The sequence below is a fragment of the Uloborus diversus genome, unplaced genomic scaffold (genome assembly GCF_026930045.1).
Source record: "Uloborus diversus isolate 005 unplaced genomic scaffold, Udiv.v.3.1 scaffold_13, whole genome shotgun sequence".
In the NCBI taxonomy this organism is placed as follows: domain Eukaryota; kingdom Metazoa; phylum Arthropoda; class Arachnida; order Araneae; family Uloboridae; genus Uloborus; species Uloborus diversus.
In genome coordinates, this window is record NW_026557987.1 from 3,025,944 (window position 1) to 3,043,353 (window position 17,410).

Here is a 17,410-nt window from a genome sequence, read left to right on the forward strand (position 1 = left end):
ACGGACGCGTCCCTTTTTCCACCTGGGGCAAGCGAAGAGCGCCGAGCCACGACCGAAGTTTGCCGAACGTGTCCTCCAAGGAACGAGGGGGGCGGGAGTCGGCTCCTGCCCCCCCCCCCCCTCTCACCGGGCGAATGAGGCTGCCAGGTGAAGAAAAGAAGGAGCAGCAAAAAGAAGGAAGGTTCACCGTTTTCCCTTCGCTCGAAGAACAGCAACAGAGCTTTGTGTTTGCTCTGGTGTTGCAGCTGTCGCGCGTTCTGTGTTTGTGTTTTGCACGTTGTGTCGAGAATAGTGTGTGGATCGCACGCGCGCGCGTGTGTGTGGAGTGTAGTGTGTGTGTGTGTAGTGTCGCCATGTGAAGCAACAGGTATTCGGACGTGTGTCCAGCGATGATATGGGGAACATGTGTTGTCGGAGAGTGGGGTACTCGCCCGGGGGTCTGGACGCAGACGATGTCAAGTAAGTTTGTTTATCTGTTGTTTCAAACTACATGAAAACCCTAGGTCAGTGGTTCCCAACCGTTTCCTGCTGAGGACTACTTGGTAAACTCTCTAATCCTAAGCAGACCACATAGAGATATTATTTATGCAACAATTATTTTAGGCTGTGGCGCAGTGAGGGGGGGGGGGCGGATTTACAGTACATTCAAGGGAGTGGCGGTTAAAAACCGTAAAAGCCATTCCTCCCCCCAAACCCGTCATGTACGAGGGCAGGGAGTCAATTGCCCCCCCCCCTTTATCCTGTCTTTTAAATACTAATCCTTTCACGAACTTATCGCCCCCTTGAAGTGTCAAATCTCCCTATGGGGACTATCACCCCCCAGCGTTGGAAACCTCTGTTCTAAATCATAGCAATGTATTATCATAACAGTATAGTGTAGTCCATGGAAGAAAAAGGTTGGAAGACACATATAGAAATATAAAAATTATTCAAGTTAAAAAATGGGTAACGCTGTCCATCCACGACAACACTAAGCGTCTAAACATAATTTAAAGCAAATTTGTGGAATGTACTTGATTGAAATTCGTAGCGATTGCTAGTATTTCCTTCAATTCAATATTATTGGTTTATTGGTACTTACAGTATGTACACTACAGCATTATTATAGCACTTAACAATATCGATATAGTAAATATATTTGTAATTTAAAAAATGAAGAAGGTTTATGCAGCGAAAATATTTAGAAAATCACGGTCACGGAGGGGGCGGTCGCCCCCATCCCCCCCTAGTAAATCCGCCACTGGGTTAAGACACCCCCAAGAGCCATTAGTTTTAACATAAATGTAAATTCTAGTAGAGTAGCTTATGCATATGAAAGGGCTTTTTTGATCAGAAAAACCCCTTCAGAAGTTATTTTTGATTAAAGAATCCCCTTCAAAAGGTATTTTTGATTGAAAAAAAACCCTTCAGAAGGTATTTTTGATTAAAGAATCCCCTTCAAAAGGTATTTTTGATTGAAAAAAACCCTTCAGAAGGTATTTTTGATTAAAGAATCCCCTTCAAAAGGTATTTTTGATTGAAAAACCCCTTCAGAAGTTATTTTTGATTTAAAAAAAAACCCTCCAGAAAGTATATTTTCTTCAAAAAAAAAAAAAAACCCTTCCAGAAGGTATTTCTGGCTGCGCTAGTGATTTAAGGTAAAATGAGTTGAATCCAAAAGTTTTCTTCAATAAATTTAATTAGTACTACAGTATACTCCCTATTATCCGTGTGCGGATTATCCGGTTTGCGGATTATCCGTGCATCATTTCGGAATCACACTGTTCTAAAGCTTCGATGATGTTATCGATAACATCATTGAGGAAGTTAAAGAAATCGAAGGTTTCGAATCAGTTGATGCTGAAAATGTCGAAGAGTGGTTTAAATGCGACGAATGTGAATCAGGATGACATTTCGTCAGTTAGACATTGAATATTTCAATGTCTAACTAACGAAAATATAATTGAACTTGTTACTGAATCAAACGCAAGTGATGATACCGAAAACGAAGATGAAGAACGTGAAGAAAATTTCACATTCTACTGCTATACAATCTGAGGAACATTTATTGAATTACATGAGTGAAAGAAGTTACGATTACGGAGAAATAATTGCAGTAAGAAAAATTTGTACGGACATACGCAACAATTTAAGCAAACAAAGAAAACAAAAATGTATCACCGATTTTTTAAGCAATAACATTTCGAAGAAAAGTTCCTGGTTTGTGTGAGTATATATATATATTATTTAGTTTTTTCTAATTTCCCCTTAAATAGTTAGCCTGCATATTCCTTAAATGATTTTTCGGATTATCCGTGTTTTTCGATTATCCGTGCTACGCCGCCCGGTGATTAGCACGGATAATCGGGAGTATACTGTATGTATAAAAATGATGGAGCTTAATATTCACTAGATGTTCATTGACCACAGGTTGAAAATCGGTTCTAGTACATGCTTGCACAAACAGATTTCATTTCTTCACCTGTCTAAACTAATTGAAATGTTTTTGAATACCTCAATTGCAGGTGTTTCGGTGTTTTGTGATGAGACACAACATACAAGGACTTACCCAGAGGGGGCGTTTACGAGTCCGGATATCCTACGAAATTGTACAAAACTGCTCTTTAGGGGGTTACATCGACACCTTTTCTATACTTGATTTGACCCAACATGGAAAATATTTTCTCGGTACGGTCATGCTCAGACGTAAGGATAAAAACATTTTGTTTTTATTCACAGTTTGAGAATATTTAACAGGAGATGTAACAAGTAATACAAACTAGGCTTCTGTTATGTAGCAAACCTTTGCGCTCAATTGGCATTTTAATTATTCAACCTTGTTGACACTCAATATAAATGTTTAAGAGTAAAATGCTAACATCCTCCTTCTTCTTGCTTAAGTTTTCAATGATGTGCAATATCGTGTGGGAGGTCACGGGCAAGAGCGCTCTGATGGGAGGGCACGAGAGGTTGCTGTGTCCTCCTAAGAATGTCCTTATCTGGCAAATTTTGTGAGTTACAAGTCATGACTGATAACTGCCTCCAATAATTGCGGAAAATTGTATAAAAAAGTAAAATATGCACAGAGCTTGACCAAAAATACACACACACACTCACAGATGGCAAAAGTCGGAAAACCAGAGGTCGAATCACAGAAAAAAAATATAATTAATTTGAATTTTGACATCTTGAGTTCAAATTATGTTATTCGCAATCACGAGTGTGTGTATGCAGGCGTGTGTGTTTGTGTGTGGGGGGTATGTGTGTTTGTGTGTAGAGGGTATGTGTATGTGTGTGTAGAGGGTATGTGTATGTGTGTGTAGAGGGTATGTGTATGTGTGTGTAGGCATGTGTGTTTGTATCTGTGTGCTGGCATAAGTGTGTGGGTAGTTGTGTGTATGTGTGTGTGGGGGTGTATGTTTATGTGTGTGTAGGCATATGTGTTTGTATCTGTGTGCAGGCATGAATGTGTGGGTAGTTGTGTGTATGTGTGAGTGTATGTTTTTGTATGTGTGTATGTGTAGGTGTCTGTATGTATGCATGAATATGTGAGTAGTTGTGTGTATGTATGTGTGTATGTGTAAGGTGTCTGTATGTATGCGTGTGCATATGTGTATGTGTGTAGGTGTATGTGTTTGTGTGTGTATGTGTGCGTGTGTGTGTGTGTGTAGTTGTGTATGTGTGCGCGTGTGTGTAGGACATGGATGCAACCTGGAGACGGCTTTCGCTATAGGAGCAGCATCGTGAGGAGCCGGTCGACGGTGATGCTGCAGAGGGTGGCGGTGGGAAAATAAAATCAAAGGACATCAAAACAGTCAAATAAAAGCAATAAGCAATCGCGATTTCTCAAAAAAAAAAAAAAAAAAACATGTGACTACATCTTTTTCTTTTAAGTGGAAGCAGGACCCGATTAAGATATCGAGGGGCTTTGGCCAAATTATTTTTTTGGAGGGTCCCCTGTATTTAAAAACTTTATAACTTTAGTTTTGCAAAAACAATTTTAGCCATAGATTAAAGTAATTTCAGTCGTTTGGGGGCCCCTAAATATCGCGGGCCCTAGGTCACGGCCTAGGTGGCCTATTCAGCAATCAGGCCCTGAGTGGAAGAGTGAAAACCCCACTTTCCTCCCTTTAGTCTCATTCGTATAAAAATTATTATCACAATTGATTTTCACAGCGTATGTTATCAGGATCCATTTCTTTTATTATTCAGTGTTTAATCTAAACATGTATAACTACATGCAAAACCGACAGCTCGGTTATGCCATCCACAGGTGGCAGTTTCGTCCTTGTTATAGACTCATCAGTCTCGACTAGTCGAAAACCATGCTGAAGGCTGATGTACTCCCATTGAAGCTGAGATGACCAACAAACTGGAGGCTAAAATTCATTTAGCACACAGCGATCGATAGCAAGCAATGATGCGTCTTAACAATGGCTCCTAAGAGCGTTAACTTACTGCTTATTACTTAGGCTTTTCCCTTCATTTTCGAGTTGTTCAGCTCCATGGTTTGTGGCCTCTCGCTGATGTGCCAATTTAGCTTTAGCTACCAGTTTGTTGGCAATCTCAGCTTCAATGCGAGACCATTTGCCTCCAGCTCGGTGATTGACTATTCCATATTGATGAGTTCATAGCAAGGACGAAACTGCAGTCTCTGAATGTCATAACCGGGCTGTCGGTATTTTACATGACGTTCTGCCTAAGCCCTGGCTTGAGGGCAGTAACTTACTGCGTACTACGTATAAGCAAGTTACATAAGAAGCAAATGCATAAGTTGCAAAAGGGAATGGAAATGAAGTATTTAACAAATTATCTTATTTTCATAGCTGTTCCTCATGAAAATGACACATTGTTTTCCTCAGCGTAAATGTTTTGCAATTTAAAAGTATCAAAATTAAAACTACTACTCAAAATAACCAGATTTTTTTTATATCTAAACAAACATTATCAACGCTGTGAATTATTAAATTGTAAAAAAAAAAAAAATCATCAAAGGAAAAAGGTGTTTCCTATTTGCTGTGAAATAAAATAAATAGATAAATGAACGAATAAATATTAAACGCAGTGTTATTAAAGATGGCGTTAAATTTTATTCAGTAAAACATTTTGTAGCAGCCATAATCTAAACAAATGTATGAAATAACATTTAAAACAAAGCATAATTTCAATAGAAATGAGCTAGATTATTAGCCCAACAACGTAAAAAAGACGATGCCCAAAATATAAATTGTTTTCATTAAACCTCCCCCCCCCCCGGTCCATGAAGTTAAAACTAAATCATTTTTGTTTGTGCCTTAAATCCGCTTGTTAAATTTCTCGAGTATTTTGCTTACACATAGTTATAAATTTTATTGATTTTCAGACCAAGACATACTATGAATAAACTAACAGCTAAATTAACCAGATTGTATAACCAAATGCAACAAACAACGAACTGGTTTAATAGAATGGAAAGTTCAGCCCTTTTTAAGAGAGACATTTTATGTAATTGGCTTTTGTAACAGAAATGTTTTGATCAAGTAAAACTGTTGGAATTCAACTAGTGAGAATGTCAAGCGGAACAATTTTAACTTGATTTAAATTATTTTAACTTGATTTATCAGAGAGTGGAATAGGTTGAGCAAATTTTGTTCATACAAGTCTAATTGTCAACACGTTGTACAATCTACACGTAGTTCTTACTTCTTTCGGGTATTAATTCACTTATAATTTCAGTCAAGTATTAAATTAAATTATAAATATTATAATGTAAATAGTCAAGTATCAAATTATAAATGTCAGTAAGTTCTGATGTCTAAATATAGAACATCTTCTATTATATAAGTAATCTACAACACATAATTTAACATCAAAGTTCTAAACTCATATTAACGATTAAGATAAAATGTATATTATATATTTTTTAATATAATTCTAATTAAAATAACTATTATTAACTTTCATTAACTGAAGTAATATTGTTTTAAATATGAGAAATAGGAACAGTAGATGAATGGTTAATCCTGGGTCGTAGTTAAAGCATCGAATAAAAAAAATTTGTGGCCACCCTGTAGCGCCCCGAAAAAATGTACCTTACAGTTTTAGCCATTTGGATCCCGGAAAAATCAGTTTTTGGTCACGGCCTAGTTGGCCTATTTAATAATCAGGCCCTGATTAAACTCCAACAAATCAAAGTCATTTTAGAAAACCACAATGGTTGAGAGATTGAACGCCAAACTTGAAACGAACAACATTCGATTTTCTACGTTTTTATGGGATGTTTTTAAATTTTACTTTTTATTATTATTATTTATTTACAGTGGAGCATCGGCAACGTACTTTCAGACATGAAATAATAAAATTAATTGAAAATCGAACGCAACAAAAGCTTACTTAAACTTTCTCGCGTATCTCTTAGATACAAACAGCAGATTCGCAGACTGCTACTGACGCTAGAAAAATTCCATGATGACAAAAAGTAGGTGTAAGAGTGAGGGGAGAGAAACTTAAGTCTGTATCCTCTCAAACACGAACCCACTGAAAGGTTAAAATTTTGAATATATATAAAATAATAATAATAATAATAAAGTAGTCTGAAAAAAAAGAAGCAAAGTTTTAGTAAGGAAGTCCAAATTTTCATCTTTATTTGCGTTTTTCGAATCTAGGTTGACAAAACTTGACATTTTCTCCCTTCTAGCGTGTTCAGTTTTCAAATAATCTGCACTTCACTCTTTTATTAAATTGAAAGGTAAAGAAAAAAGAAAAAGTAATTTGATAAAGATGAAGAGAGATATTCCTAAAGAAAAGTCCAAATCGTCAACTTTATTTGCGTTTTTTGAAGTCAGGTTGAGAAGAATCACATTTTTTCTCTCAATCGTGGTCCGTTTTTGCGTGGACTGCTGCGCTTTTTTTCTTTTACTAAATTTTTGAATGCAAAAATAATAAGAAAATTCCGTTACAATGAACTGCAAGGGGCTGCAAATTTTATTCGCTGTAACGAAAATTTCGTTGTAATGGAAATTAAACCTAGACAGAAAATTTGTTTTGTTTTAATGGAATTCAAGTTATATAATTGGAAATAAAATCGGGACGGAAAATTTATTTTTTTTGCTATAGAGTTCAAGCTATGCAATGGAAACTAAATCAGGGTAGAAAATTTATTTCAATGTAATGGAAATTAAATCGGGACGGAAAATTTAATCCGTTATCACGGAATTCAAACAATTTTATGAAAGTAAAATAAGGACAGACAATTTATATCATTTTAATGGAATTCAAGCAAAGTAATGGAAATTAAATTTGTACGGAAAATTTATTTCTTTGTAATGGAATTTGTTTGCGCATGCGCGAGCTTGCCACTCGGCCGTAGTCAGGCAGTTGAAGAACGGACGCCTCAGAGAGAAGGCATTTAATTCTGACGTGGGCATTGATATGTTTTTCTGTGAAGCCCACATTCCATTACCATTTAAATGTAAATTAGTGTATATAATTTTGTGTTGTGAAGTTTATTAAAGCTCATTAGGAAAAATCTATTGAGTCAAGGTTCATCAACCAAATATTACAGTCCACTAAAATATAATCGGCACCAGAATTCAAACACTAATGGAAATTAAATCGGGACGGAAAATCAATTTTGTTGTAATGGAATTCTAGCAATTTATTGAAAGTGAAACGGGGATAGAAAATTTATATCGTTGTAATGAAATTCAAACACTAGTGGAAGTTAAATCGGGACGGAAAATTTCTTTCTTTGAAACGGGCATTTCGTTGTATTAGTATTCGCTGTAATGGGATTTCACTATTAACAACAGTAGTAACCTGACAAAGAAAAATCGAAGTATGCAGAAGAAAATCAAAATTGTCAACTTTATTTGCGTTTTTTCGAATCCAGTTTGAGAAGACTTGACATTTCCTCTCAAGCGTGTTCCTTTTTCGTGTGGGTTGCCATTTCCGACTTGAGTACCAAAAGTTTGTCAGCTCCGAGCAGAATGTGACGTGAAAAAGGGGTGTTCAGAAATCGCTTGGCTACGACACCGAAAATGATAGAATGCGCCTCTTCCATCTTCATTATCGGAACGCATTTTCGCGTGCTCTTAAGTACGTCCCATCCGTGTGGTGAATTCCAGAGTGCGGTTCATGATCCTGGAGGTGCATTTCTGGTTGCAAAAATCAACCAGTTGTGAAGAAAATAGCGTGAAATGTTTACAAATGTCAACTTTGTTTTCAAAACTCTTTTTTGGCTCATCAACAGGTGATGATTGAGTCAGGCTTTGTGATGATGTCTCATACTGCACGTGTATTGCACGCAGTGGCGCACACAAGGGAGGGGTCCAGGGGGTCCGGACCCCTCCCATAGGTCTTGCTTTTCTCCCCGATTAATTACGATTCTATGACTTTTGTGCATAAATTAATTTCAAACATAGGTAACAATAAGTTACGATCTAATAAGAGAAAAAATAAAATCATCACTCTAAAAGATTTTTTTAAATATTGTGCACTTTTCCTATAACGAATTGCCTATGAGAAGCAGAATGGTGATTATAAATGAATACACTGTAATAACCATGTTTTTAGTTTTGTAATTACAGATTAAAATGAGATTCTATGACTTTGAATCCATTTTTCAACTATGAAAACAGTAAAAGCATCAATTATTTTGTTTTCTCGTTATTTATTTCGTTCTCGGGAATCGATAAAACCAAGTCAATTTGTTTGATGGCGTATTGAAGTATGATGCGAATAAGACTTTCGATTTGGACCCTCCCCTTGCAAAATTTCTGTGGGCTGCACGTAAAGCCTGTATAGTACATACTTACTTTCGTGTGTACAGTACACAAACATGTACTGTGCACTTAAAAAGTGAACAGGACATATTTGGTAAAATGCGTTTCTTCCTTATTTAAAGTGTTTATTTCCGACATAAATTGAGTTTTTTCTATATTTGAAGAAATTACTGTCGTGGTAAATTGTTTATTTATTCAATGAGCTAACTTCCTCGGTATAATATTCTTTATTTAACGAGCTAACTTCCGTCAAAAACTGTTTAATCTTTATTTAAAACTTTCACTTTCGTGGCAAACTGTTCATTCGTTATAAACGAGTTTTTCTACTATTTTATTCTTTATTTGAAGAGCGTACTTTCGTGGTAAACTATGCTTATTTTTCAATTCAATAATTTTCTTTCGTTGAAATTATGCTTATTCTTTAATTCTGTTGAATTTTACAACTAAACCTCGCTCAACCGAAGCCGTTTTGAAAAACTCATAGACTAATAATAAGAATAGACCGAGCTATGGCAACCCTTTTGCTGCTCACAAACCAAACCATGTGACCGGTGGTTATCCTAGCAACAGCGGGTGTTGATCGTTGCACACGATCAACGCCTGCGAGAAATAAAATAAGTAGACTTGATGGAACACTTAAGAATGATCTTTTATGAAGTACAATTTGTAAATTTGTTATTCTAAGTTGTAAATATTTTGTTAATATAGTGAGTGTTTCCTTTAGATAGTACTGTGCATTTTATTTATTCAATAACTCTCTAAGCAATTAAAGATGCAAGCGCCCAAAAAGAATCGGTAAAAGGTAATATTTTTACCTACAATTTCAATTTAAGATACCGATTAGTAAATTTTTTCGTTAACGCAAAACGTTTACGCCAACGCTGACGTAGCAGTTCCGAATGAAATAAAAGTAACTGAAAACTGTGATCAAAAACTAATTACTAATGTCAAAATAATGCATAACTAAAAGAAAAACAGTACAATCTCTGCACCTGGAAAAAAAATTATAATGAAAACACATTACGCCTTAAAATACATGTCGAGGGCCAAACTATAGAATATGTTGCCATCTAGCAACCATGCGGCCAAAGTTTTCGCCAAGCTTCCCACCAGTCACATGATGTATCCATGAACCCATTTTTTCATCAACAAGTCTGGGAAACCTCAGTCTACTCTTATTATTAGTCTATGGAAAAACTATAATAAATAAGAGATGTTATACCCCCCCCCCCGTTTCGCGGACAGTTAAAATTTCTCCCCCCTCTAAAAAAATTAAAAGGTAAGATTGAAACTGAAAAACAAGGGGAAAGAAAATTTTCTGTCTAGGTTCCGGACTGATGAGGATTTTCTGTACTACTAGAAAATCGTCCGTCAAGGTACGACGGGTGAAAATTGCTTCTACATTTGAACGAAGCCATTGCCTGTTAGGTGATATTTTTATAGTTGAAATTGTAACCTAAACTCCAGTAGATAGCGTTCATTGTTGACTACTTTTTCGTTTCTTCCTTCCCCTGAAATGACAGTCTTGCCAGTAAAACAGTTAAGCTACCAGATCGAGTTCAGCCTTGTCAAAATAAAGCATTTCCCTGCGTGTCAAACATTACCAAAATACATTATCAAATGATCATGCCGTGGCGCGAGTTTCATTGTTAAAACACGCGCGTTACTTCATCATCGGCTATTATATATATGAGGATGATAACACAAAATAAGTTTATTCTCAATAACGTAGTAAAAATAGAGATATTTGAGCATTAAGACATCATAACAAACTTCTATCTCCGAAACAAGAACTAATCCAGCCGGCAATGCCAAACTCAGCGAAAGTTAATTGAGCAATCACGATTGCTTATTGCTTTCATTTGATTGTTTTTGACGTTCCTATCATTTTTCCCACCGCCACCCTCTGCAGCATCACCGTCGACCGGGTCCTCACGATGCTGCGCCTCTAGCGAAAACCGTCTCCAGGTTGTGTCAATATCCTACACTTACACGCATACATACACGCACCTACACACATATACACCTACACACACATACATACACCTACACACATACAGAAACACATACACGCAAACACACACACATTCACATACACACAACTACCCACACACTCATGCCTGCACACAGACACAAACACATATGCCTACACACACATACACATACCCCCACACACACATACCCCCACACACTCATGCCTGCACATAGACACAAACACACATGCCTACACACACACACACATACCCCCACACACAAACACACACACTTACATATACACATACACTCGTGATTGCGAAAACATAAATTGAATTCCAGATGACAAAATTCAAATTAATTTTTTAAATTTTTAAAATTTACCTTCTATACCTGAATTTTATTAAAATCAATGAATCATTGGTGAGCCTCAAAGTTCTTTGTCCAGTAGGGGGAAAAAAAGTAACTTTCGATTCTGGACTCTCGGACGTCTTCATTTCGGAGGAAACGCGGGGTCCTTGGACTGAATTCTGAGCGTCGCTTCCTTTGTCGTGGGGGATTTTGTTTTATGTCCTTTGTCGCGAAGATTTTATTGTTCTTCATTGTCCCGGAATCGGCCCGAGAAGGAGACGATTAAGAGGAATCAATGGATGCACGATTCCGAGGAAAAGTTCCAGGCGACAATTTTCAGCGATGATCTCACGAAAATATTAAGATGCGATCATAAAAAAAAAACACTTTTAAGTCAGACTAAAATTTATGGCCCGTTTTGGAAAGCAGAACTTTTCGATCGATTCAAATTAAACCCGCAAATTTACAAGAAATTTCTTAATAAGGAAACGGCGTTTTTTTTTTTTTTTCTTCTTCAATTCTGTCGATGGCTCTTTGGTATTACAAGAACAAGAGTAGAGTGTAATAGTTGAAAAATCTTATTTAGTTTGATGACATCGGAAGAACGTAAATTCGCCACTCCAATAAACTATAAGGAGCGCTGCAGCCACTTTCTAATGGCGGATGAAAAAGGTAAAACAAACAAATGCCGTAGCTTATAACTTGCTTTGATACTTAGTGAATGACAGTAATTTTTCATCGTGTTTGTCAGAAGCTTTCTTTTCTATTCTTCTGAAATTACATTGCATCATAAACGGTCTGAAGCCTGTCATTTACCCCAAAAGAAAACACGTGGAATGGAATGTTTTACCTTTTTCTTTAGTATTGTTAATCACCGCAAGGTAGCGTATTCGAGCTCTTTAGTTGCGAATAAACAAGTTTATACATGCTCATTGTTCAAAAATAAATTAAAGAAAGTTCATCGTGTTTATTCCAGTTGACAGACGATAATTAGAATAGAAAGATAAATAAATATATTCAAAAGCTCTCTGTACCTAGATCTACCAAAAAAGAAATGATAGAGGATTTAGGTCACCAACATTTGGTTTTAAAAGGATTTCTCCGCAATAGATACATTAGAGTGCTTACTATCCGAAGTCCTTTAATCGAACTGTCTAATTATCCAAAAGCAGTATAATTCTCATTTTATCGCGGCTGAGCAAACTAACTAAAACTTCAAAATTTAATAAAATGTAATTAATAAAAAATAAAAATTTAATTAAAAAATTTTTAAAATTTAAACATTGTCATACATTTACTTGCATGTTCGTATAATGGTTTGCAATAATTTAGTTTAGCTTAGTTAGCACTTGTTTAAAATATGTTTTCACTTGAAGAAGACAGCAATAAAATTTCATACAAAGAAGTTGTCGCCACAGAAACATAAACTGGCTCATTGTTCTAAAAGTTAGGCCAAGAAGTAGGATTGGTACTGCCATTACTTTTGAATTTTTGAAGATTTTTACTTGACGTTATCTTAGTAAAACATTTCATGTTCACATATGCCCCCTTTATCCTTATATGAAAAACAGCGCGACAAGTGACAAGGGGGGGAGGGGTCAAAAATGTTGAAGAATAGTATGGTATCAGTTATGGACAACTACAAATCGGATATACGTCTCAAAAAATGTGTCGAGCAGAGTTTTATGTTTTGTATTTAAAAAAAGGCATCGTGGAAAAAATGCAATTGGAGTTTTTAAAATTACATTTAATGTGTTTTTTTTTCCTCAAGTACAAGATACCAGACATTTAAAATTTTGAAACTCAAAATAGTACGCGTCTCTTCTTTTCCTTCCAACTCCAATTTCATCCTTAGTTTTTTTTTTTTTTTTTTTTTTTTGGGGGGGGGGGGGTTCAATGGATCACTATTGTACTCCCCCATCACCGTTTTCGTACATTTCACTCGGCTAAAATAAACTTCATTCTACTAAGAATTATCACGCAGTGCTTTCACAGCTTGAAAAAAGTCCTAGATATAATCAGGAAAGACTTCGACACATTTAAAAGTCATAACAATAGCACTTCGCAAGTTCACGCATTTTTTTAAGCATCGCAAACAAAAAAGAAGAGAAAAAAAACATAAGAAAAGATTTCAAATTGTGTTTAAATTTAGCGCTGTACAGCCGTAGAAAGAGAAACAAACGTCGTATGAGGCGTTTGTAAATAAGCACTACTAGCAGGGTTGCCAGACGTTCCGGATTTCTAGGGACAGCCCCGTATTTTGAAAAATTGTCCCACGTCCCGTGGAACATCCATACGGGACGGCTAAAGTCCCGTATTCTGGCTGATAACAATACTTTACAAAACGAGACATTATTTTAAGGGGGGAAAATAACAAAACATGTGAAATAAAGAGCAAAAAAAAAAAAAAAATCTTATGGCAGCAAATGCAAAAATTGTTATCGTTTTGATTAGGTTTGTATGTTTTTGTTTTGGTGGCAGACAATGAGGCTTACTCAGTCAAATTTCCCCATTGACTGGTGTGGCATTAAAAAACAAGTTTTGCTCCACGATTCCTTTCATTACTAATTCCGATAAAACAGTCACATTTACCAAGAAAATTTTTCGATGTCACCGTTTCTCTTATAGCAGACGCAAGTCATGAATTAGCACCTGTTCCTTTCAGCGTCAATCTGTATGCTGAACATCGTTCTATTGCTTGCTTTATTCTCCGAGATAGATTTCCTCCAAAATTGCTCACCCATAAACATACCGAGAGGAATCTTCCGAAAGTTATAAAAACATAGTTGTTTATCACCTCTTAAAAATACACCATAACCAGTAATTGTACTCAATCTCAAAACTATCCCCCCCCCTCCCCTTCACTAATAGAAGCCTGTCCCGTATTTACTGCTCTTAAATCTGGCAACCCTGATTACTAGAGTTGAATGCGTGTACCGTATTTTGCTCGAACCACATCCAATCGGTGTTCAAGTTCATTCCATGTTCTAGCGGACATGGACTGCGGAACAGATATGCCTACCTAGATAATTCGTATTTTCAAAGCTACAGTGCTAGTAATGCTACACAATCACACAAATAAACACAAAAATATCGTGAATCTATGAAGCGTTTTTGTCCAATATTTCATATTCATACGACAATTTATTGCTTTCCTACGAATTTTTTAAACATGTCAAAGACTTTTCGGGCACCCTGAATATCTGTATGAGAGTAGAATGACTTGGGAGCAGGGGAGGAGCTTTTAGGGGAGAAAGAGATGTTTCTAATGTGATTAATCATTGCTGCTACTAAACGGTACAGTTAGAGCTTCCCGCGCAAAACTACGTTCATTCTTATAGTTATCAAAGTTTTATCTTTACATCATTGTGCTGGATACAGGCTTTTATTAAAGACTAGCTGTACCCGACGCGCGTTGCTACGCCAACAAAAAAATGCATCATTATACTGATTTTCATGACAATCGGTTGAACGGGGCAGAAGTTGCTACTCTGCAGTGCCACCTGGTGGCGAGTGGCTTCAATGAGCCTATTATGCACCTTCTCCGTGGAAAAATACATATATATAGCAATTTTCATAATAATCGGTCCAGGTATCAAGTGAAGCCGTGACTATACTCAAATTTTGTACTCATGCAGTTTGCAAGATCAATCCATCGCTAAAAATATCGAATAGAAAAAGTTTTAAATCCCCCCGTTTCATGAAAAGCCATAAAACAATAAAGAAAGAATTTATTTGTTCAAACTCAAGAAAAATGGCAACAGCTCACTTCTTATCAATGAGATCTTTCACGCGAATTCATTTCTGCAGCCGATCGCTTTATTCGTATTTATCCAATGGATCGTGACTTAAATTGGAATAAAAAAGGAACTATCGATGGGATTTTTTTCGAACTGGTCTATAAACATTCCCAGTACCAAAAATAACAAACGGTGAAAGTTTCAGTCAAATCTGCCGGGTAGTTTTTGAGTTCATGGATGACATACAGACAAACATTCATTTTTATATATATAGATGCGTGGCTATTTTTCTTAAACTAAAAGCAAAATTCTTTTTGCATCCAAAATAAAAGGTAACCCAGACGAAAAGTTTAAAATAGTGTTTCAAAATCATTATCCAAGTTTAAAATAACAGTTTTTCATCTAATGATCTTTTTTGCGGCAGTATCTTTCTTTTGCTTTTTCAAAACACGATAACTTTTTTCGTTCCTTTTCTTTCTCTTTATATCATTAAAAATGAAGATTTAATGATTATCAGCAGTCGGTGCCTGGATGTTAAAAAACTCTCAGAGTTCGTTTCATATGCTAATCTGGATTAGTTCCGGTCTTGTTTATTCCGACTCGTTCTTGGAACGTTCTCTTGCGCCATAACCTTGAGCTCGACGTTCATGACACTATTTAATTGCAACGAATGAAATGCACTGGATTTAAATGTAAAAAAGAAAAAAAAACTGCGAATTTTATTGCAATAGAACAGTTATTCAGTTTTTCGAGAACTTGGATTTTGACATAGGTATTTGAACCCATTTGTTGCATCATATTTTGTGATGACTATTTTAATATAGATTGATTATACTTTAGTAGAAAAGATCATGAGCTATTATTCAACATTGTTGGAACAGAAGAGTTAAACGCAGTAAAACAATTAATGACTGTACTTTTTTCTATTCTTTTCATTTTTTTTAAACAACTTTCACACATTCGTCATACTTTTTTTAGCAAAGTAATTCGTATTTAGAATTTGAAACCTATTTGATCAAAATAAATTTCATGCCATTTTAAAAATTCAACGTTATGTGCTTAACATAACAAAATAATAATCCGGTATTTTAAATATTTTAAGAGTACGATCAAAACTCAAACAAGAATACTTGCAGTTTTATACTCAAACAAGAATTTGCCGTGCAAAAAGGTAAGGATTTCATGATTAAACATAAAATTTGCTAATTTATAGTGAGAAAGTTTTTTTTTTTTTAATTTTCTTACTGGTTATTTACATAACGTAGATTGGGATAAGAAATAAATAAAAACTTGCGTTTAAAAAAATCAACGATGTGAAAAGGAACAATTTTTAAAAAATGTAGACACGTGTTTTGAGATTTCAATTAACCCCTTTTTGAAGGAAAGAAAGATATGAGCTCAGAGATGTAAACACATCTCTAAGTTTTTGTTGAATGTGTAAAATAAAGCGAGACAAAAAGCAACTATCTGCTTTCTACCAGAAGTTCAAAACTTAACATGTGCAATTTTCTGCAGCACAATGTTATTTTCTCCGTTGAATATTTAAGTCTTAAATCTCTTAATTTTCCGTTCCTTTAAATAAGCAAAATTGCTTTTTTATGAGGTGAAAACGTTCTTGAATAAAATGTAGAAGATAGTTCGTGATTTTTTCACTCGCAATGTGATTTTAAATAGCCAACTAGGAAATGTCATTTACAAACCTAAATAGCTATACTTTTTATTTCAAAACACATTTGAAACTTAGGTCAATAACCTCAAACTATTTAATGCCTAGGTAAACGCCCGATAGCTGAATTCCCCTATGTATCTACCTACAACATCAGTTTTACAAGACGAAATTGATCAGTGCCTCTCAACCATGCGGAACTAAGATCACTATCATTAAAAATCGCAATACTTAAGCAAAATTTGAATTTTAAATTTTCTCGCAGATACCTTGGATGCATGTAAACAGTAAATAAATAATTGCTATAAATATTTATGTTTTAAACTGGAAACGGCTGTTAATCCAAGCTGCTAAGAACAAAACGGGAAATTCAAAATAAAGAAAAATAACCTTAATCTTGCTTGTTTTTTCCGTATTATTTATTTAGAAAAACCGCGATAAGCTTTTATTCCAATTATAACTAACTTGACTAACTGCATCCGAAGCAATAACACTCTTAAACGCAGCATTTATAGATACATGCTTGAAAATTTGAAAGACATTCCATAGTTATCGATCTGTACCACTTTCCAAAAGTTTCTAATAGCACTAAATCCTATTTCAGGACCATTAAGTAGTATGTACGAGCATGTCGGATATGTCACTGTCTTGCAAGAAGTCCAAAAAGAACTTTTTGACATGCATTGCAAGCTACAATGCCGAATTCTCACGTATGACCGTTGAGACGGTGGTAGAAATACAAAAGGGTAATTTTTGAATAATGTGTAACTTTTGAACGAATTTTTTTTTTCAATTTCTAAACCTTTTGTTTCCTTTTTTTTTCATTCGTACATGAAAGTGTTATCTACTAGAATGTAGTAAATTTACTACAAAATACCTAGCTTTGCCATCCAGTGGCGTAGCTAGACCCGACTTTCGGGGGGGGGTTACTTCTTATA

General features: G+C 35.5%; 1 protein-coding gene across 1 annotated transcript in view; it reads left to right on the forward strand.

The window, feature by feature from the left end:
• Positions 1 to 338: 338 nt before the first annotated feature.
• Positions 339 to 17,410, forward strand: part of LOC129232621 (cordon-bleu protein-like 1) — a 133,778-nt gene continuing 116,706 nt past the window's right edge. Inside the window, exon 1 of the mRNA XM_054866752.1 lies at positions 339 to 459. Within this exon, the coding sequence (XP_054722727.1) occupies positions 395 to 459 (65 nt within the window). The 5' untranslated portion in view covers positions 339 to 394. The remainder of the gene's footprint in view (positions 460 to 17,410) is intronic.